At 59.9% G+C, this 6,096-nt stretch overlaps 1 protein-coding gene across 1 annotated transcript in view; it reads right to left on the bottom strand.

The window, feature by feature from the left end:
- The window catches only part of TNXB (tenascin XB), a 53,711-nt gene that overhangs the window by 2,371 nt on the left and 45,244 nt on the right, over nt 1-6,096 (bottom strand). Inside the window, 8 exon segments of the mRNA XM_059399915.1 lie at nt 43-186; nt 288-410; nt 689-1,024; nt 1,327-1,650; nt 2,398-2,685; nt 3,923-4,198; nt 4,584-4,871; nt 5,473-5,811. Of these exon segments, the coding sequence (XP_059255898.1) occupies nt 43-186; nt 288-410; nt 689-1,024; nt 1,327-1,650; nt 2,398-2,685; nt 3,923-4,198; nt 4,584-4,871; nt 5,473-5,811 (2,118 nt within the window).

Here is a 6,096-nt window from a genome sequence, read left to right on the forward strand (position 1 = left end):
TCATTCTCCCCCTACCTCCCGCTGGGGCCTAATCCACCTTACCTGTGGTGAGGAAGCCTGTGAGAGGCTCACTCTCCTCAAAGCCACGGACAGAGACCACGGTCACCTCATAGTGAGAGCCTGGGATCAGCCCCTCGAGTTTCTGGGTCTGTGCTCGGCCATCCACCTGCACACTCTGTGGTTCTCCTGAAAACACACTGGCCTCAGGGGTTTGCCCTGGGAAGTGAGCAGAGTGAATAGAGCAGGAGAGATGAGGGCAAATGAGGACATGGGCAAAAGGGTGTCACCTCCATCTGCCAGCTGGTAGGAAACTTTGAAACTGTCCACTCTGGATGCTGGAGGTATCCAGCTGACCTGGGCCGAGGTTTCCCCGATTTCGCTGAACTGGAGGTCACGGGGGCTTTCCAGAACTGCAGATAGGGTGTGTCGAGACGGCAGTAAGGGCACACGGCAGCAAGGCTCCTGACCCAGGATCCCCACCCCTGCCTCTTCCGGGTGTCCAGTGGCTCCAGCCCTGCTCACCTACCCCTTTCCTCTAGACCCAGGAGAGAATGTCTCTGTAGACTCCTCCAGCCCCCACCACCCGCCAAGCACCGCCCCAGATGGCTGAGACACGAGGTTCCGCCCTATGAAGTACAGACCCCTTACTTCAGGGCAGCACAGGAAGGTGACCCCTGCAGGGCCTTACCTGGGCTGAGGGTGCGGGCTGTGCCCTGGATGCTGTCGGCCTTATGGGGCCCCCGCAGCCCATACAATGTCAGGCTGTACAGGGTCCCTGGGTGCAGGTCCCGGAGCACAGCTGAGCGCCGTGACCCTGGCACTGTCAGCTCCCGCTGCTGCAGGGGACGTGGGTGCGGCTCCAGGGTACTTGGCGATGGGACTCCGAAGCGGAGCAGGAAGGAGTCAAAGGCCTCTGAGGGGGCCTCCCAGTTGAGCCGCAGGGAACTGGTGGTCACATCGGTCACGGACAGCTGGGACAGGCGGGGCCCTGTCTCCCCGGGGGTCAGGCCAGCAGGAGCAGGCCCTGCACAGAGTAGGTGGGGGACAGAAGCACACAGCCTCGGTGGCCTGGGGTGGGGCTCTGGCTCTGGGCCCACCCTGAGTTTGTCATCCGTGAATGGAGCTAATGAGGGGCAAGCGCTCCAGGTGGGACCCGTAGTGAGCATGTGTGTGTAGAGTGGGGGCTGTCAGCACACCTTTCCCCGCTTTGCAGAGCCCTCCTCGCGTTCTGCCGCTACAGTCACCGTGCCAGGGCACCCCATCAGCCCTGCCAGTCCCAGACCAGATGTGGGGAGGACTCGGTGGAGGGCCCTGGCCTGGTCATACCTGTGGTGCCCTCAGCGGAGACAGGCCCCAGGCGCTTCCCTTCGTGGAGGCCGTAGAGGAAGAACGTGTAGGAGGTGCTGGGCTCTAGGCCTGACACTTGCACCTTGTTCTGGTTGCCGTCCATGAGCAAGGCCTGGGGCTGCCCATCTGTGTCCTGATACTGGACCACGAAGGAGTCAAAGGGGCCCTGGGCCACACTCCACGAGAGGCGCAGGGAGTCTGGGGTTATGTCGCTCACTGCCAGTGTCTGCAGCTGGGGCCCTGAAGGGGGCTCAGGAGCCTCTGTGGTGGGGTGCCAGGGGCCTGGTGTGTCCACTCCCGGGGCTGTGTGGGAGAAGCCCAAGGGAGAAGTTGAGCAGGGGTGGTGGTGGTGGTGACCGAGGCTCTTTGGCCATTTTCCTTTTCATGAACCTGTCATTCCCTGCGGTGGCACTGAGTCCAGCTACCGCTGGGCTCCTGTGAGTGCCAGCACTGTGGCCCCATCACCCCTCTGCTGTGTCGAGTCCTGCCCTTGCTTCCCCTTCTCCACTTTCGCAGCCTCTCGCGCCGCCCCCCGCAAAAGTGTGTGTGCAGCCTGCCACCGCCCCCCCCCCCCCGGGTGCCTGAGCTTCTGATCACTCCTTGAGCTCGGGCACGTGGCCTCTGCAGAAGAGCTGAGGACAGAGAAGGGCCCGAGTGCTGCATCCCGCTGAGCTGAGCGGGGTGTCGGCATGTCCCAGGGAGGAGCCCACTCTGTCAGTGCCTCTCGGCTATGTCCTTCTCCAGTTATTTTCCACTTGAGAGAAAAGGCTCCTGACTCATTCACGGGAGGGGGTTTGCCTCTGTCCAGTAAGAGCTGCCTCAGGAGAGGGACTACGGGGAACAGCTGTCAGCATGGGGCGGCGGGGGGGGGGGGTTGGGGGGCTGGGGGCCGTTGCCAGGGCCTTTCCTGCGCCTGCCCTGCGCCCACCTCCACAGACTCCGTGGCTACGTCTGGGCTGGCCCCACCGCACTTCCCTCCCTCCCGAGCTCTGTGCAGGCCTCCTTATCCCCCAGGCCCACTCCTGCTACTCACTTCGACCTTCCACTCACCTGTTACTCCCAGAACAGAGAGGGGGCCCTGGCGCTGTCCCCCGTGGAGCCCATACAGCAGAAACTTGTATTTCCTGCCAGGCTCCAGACCCTCTATGGTGACTTCCCGCTGGTCTTTGGCTGCAGGCACTGCCTGGGGCTGCCCAGCTGGGTCCCTATACTGGACCACAAAGGAATCAAACGTGCCCTGGGCCACCGTCCATGAGAGGCGCAGGGAGTCTGGGGTCCCATCTGTCACTGTCAGCTCCCCGAGGCGGGGTGGGCGCTGCCGCTCCTTCTCCAGGGTAGCTGTGGAGAGAGCGCGAGGAGAAACTCCGTCAAGAGCTACTTCTACCGCAGCCCTGGCGCCTTCGGGGAGGCACGAGGCTCTAGGAGAGGATCCCTGCAGTGTGGCTTCGATCTACCCAAAGGAAGGACAGCCAGAAGCTCCATCTCTCTTCGGGAGGCCACTGCCCTCACTCCTTCCTGCCCCCACTCCCTCCCTGCTGTGACCAAGGTGCAGTAAATGCATAAAAGATCACCTTGTGACATAGGGCCCCTGGGGGGGGTAGAAAAGGGCCTTAGTTTCTCCCTGGCCCCCCTGAGCAGGGATGGGGCCAGAGCCCAGAAAGGCTCCCAGAGTGTATCTGGGTTTCAGGGAGACACCCCTAAACGTTAAGAGCTGGGCTGGCAGCCAGCCAAGCTGATGGGCTCCCAGAGCTTGGCCATGACCTCCCCCTCCCTTGCTATCAGCCTGGGTCGTCCTTCTACCCAGTTGCCCAGCCTTGCACTACTAGTCCTGGACCAGGGCAGTGGGGCGGGGCAGCACTGGGAGAATGGAGGGCAGAATGCAGAAGAGGCTGCCCCAGTGGGGATGGGTGCTGGCTGATAGGATCAGAGAAGCCTATATCCACTCCCCACAATGGGGGGTAGGGAAGAGAATTAGGCAGTCTCAGGGTACCAGGCCCCAAGTGACCATGTGCTCCATCCCCATCTGGCCAGGATGACTCACGGTCCTGGGAGTAGGGTAAGGGTCAGTGACCCACCTCCACCCTTTCCTCAGGGGGCTGAGTAATGGGCACAATGACACCAGATTTTTCCATAGTCTTTCTGCAGCCAAACCCTTCCATATTTTCCACCTCCTGCCTCAGCTGGGACAGAGGCAAGAGGATGGGAACATTTACGGAGTGCCAATCCATATTTATTATGCCTACGCAGGTACAGAAACTGCGATTCAAGGGAAGGAAGTGGCTGTCCGTGGCCACACCACCAGCAATTGGAATTTGAACACAGGTCTACCTGGCTCCAAAGACTGGATTCTTTTTATGACATCAGCAGTCAGCGAATGAAGGGAATAATGTCTATAACATGCTTAGGAAAGTGTCTAGCACATGACCGAGACTCAGTAAATATTTGTTTTTGCTGCGGCAAAGGCTGAAGGTAGGAGAATAAAGGCCAGAGGCATGGATAGGTCTGTGGGGGCTTGGCTCTGGGGGCACAAGAGAAGGCAGTTCTAGAAAAGGTGGGGTGCAGTGTGAGGGCTCACCTGTGGTACCATCGGCAGAGATGGGGCCCAGGCGCTTCCTGCCTGCCAGCCCGTAGAGCAGGAACTTGTACTTCCGGCCAGGCTCCAGGCCGGGGATGGTGACCTCGCGCTGGTCTGTGGCCACGGGCACCACGCGAGGCTGCCCGTCCCTGTCTTTGTATTGGACCACGAAGGAGTCGAATTCACCTTCAGGGACGGTCCAGGAGAGGGTCATGGAGTCTGGGGTCACGTATGTCACTGTCAGCTCCCCGAGACGGGGAGATTTCATGTCTGAGACTGGAAAAGAGAGAGAGGTGTATGGAGAGTGACAGAAATGGTGACAGGCTGGCAGAGCTTCCCCAGGGTGCAAGGGCTCTGGGAGCTGGTTCTGGGAGCTGGGAGGGGGTGGCTAGGCCACATGGCAGGAAGTGGGACAGCAGAGGGATGAAAAGATGAGCCAGGGAAGAAAGCAGCGTCTCTCAGGATGGAGGAAGAGGAGGGAGAAGGATGAGAAGGGTAAGGGGGGTGCTCTGGACCTAGGAAATAAGCAGGTCCACAGGCCCTGAGGTCTGGAGTGTGGAGCACAGCAACAGGAAATTCTGACTGTCAGCACAAGGGGGCGAAAGCGCACTCAGGAGGCTCTAGTGCCAAAGACGGCCTCCAGCCTCCAGCCCTCACTCACTTGTCTTTGCCTCTGCAGACACTGGGCCAAGGCGTTTCCCATCCCGGAGGCCAAAGAGCAGGAACTTGTACTTGCGGGCTGGGTCCAGGCCCGAAACTGTGATCTCATGGAGGTGTCCGCCCACAGGCATCACCTGGGGCTGTCCCTGCGCATCCTTGTACTGGACAAGGAAGGAGTCGAAGAGACCCTGGGCCACTGACCATGAGAGGCTCACTGTATCGGAGGTCACAGCTGCTACAGCCAGCTCCCCCAGGCGGGGTGCTACAGGGGGCTCTGTGGGTAGGGAGCCTGGAACAGAGCAGAGGAGGCTGAGGGGCCAAAGGAAGGACCCTTCAAGAGAGAGGGAGTGCTTTCCCCAGGCTATGCAATAAACATTTTGTAGCAAGCTCTTCTAACGTGTTTAATGTGTCCCAGGCATGGCTGTAAGCAGCTCACACAGTGGCACACGTATCCTCACACAACATACGAAGGAGATGCCATTACCATTAGCATCCCCATTCTGCGTGGATTTGAGGCACAGAGAAGTTAAGAAATGTTCATGAATTCATACAATCACTTCGTCTAGAGCAGGAATCAAACCAGAGAATCTGGTCCTGCAGCTGCATTCTGAGTCAGTAAAATACTCCCGAAGCCTAAGGAGGCCATATATGAAGAACGAAGAAAGATCAAGAAGACAAGTACAATTTATGAAGCACAGGGTATACGCCAACAGACGGAGAACGCCGTCTCCACCATCCTCACTCAACTAAGGGATGACGCAGGATCATTAGTGTCATAAGAGAAAGGAGAGGAACTTAAGGGACCATCTCTGAGGTGCTGAGATCCAAACGGCGGGGAACAAGAGAAAATGGAAGGAGACCTTGGGGACAGGGTCCCCGCCCACACTCACCAGTGATGCCCACAGTGGACACGGGGCCCTGGCGCTGCCCCCTGTGCATGCCGTACAGGTGCATCTTGTACCTGCGCCCTGGCTCCAGGCCCCCAACAGTGACCCCGTTCTCGTCACCCCTGACGTGCACCACCTGGGGCCGCCCGTCCCCGTCCTTGTACTGGACAGTGAAGGAGTCAAAGTGGCCCTGGGGGATGGTCCAGGAGAGGCTCAACGAGTCTGGGGAGGATCCTGTCACCGTCAGTTCCCCCAGGAGGGGCTCCTCGGGGGGCTCCGGGGCCTCCGTGCTGGGTTCTGTGGGGCTGGGCGTCTCCTCCACCTCAGAGAGCGTTGGGGTCTCTTCCTCTGCAGCTGAGAAGGACAGACAAAGAGCAGGTGAGGCAGAAGCCCCAGGAGAGGGCCTCAGGTCTTGGGAGAAGGATGGAGAAGCTGTGACCACGGTCGAGGGCCCCCAAATTCAGCTCAGTGAAGCTCATCCTTGGGGCTGGGTGGGCTCACTCTCCTGACATCTCACAAACATGCCTGGGAGCCTGGGCAGCAGGGGCACAGCTCCCAGAGGCCCCTCTCTGCACGGGAGGAACCCTCTGTCCTCAGGGAGCCCCCAGGGAAGGAGGGAGGCACAAA

The sequence above is a fragment of the Mustela nigripes genome, chromosome 5 (assembly GCF_022355385.1).
Source record: "Mustela nigripes isolate SB6536 chromosome 5, MUSNIG.SB6536, whole genome shotgun sequence".
Lineage (NCBI taxonomy): Eukaryota > Metazoa > Chordata > Mammalia > Carnivora > Mustelidae > Mustela > Mustela nigripes.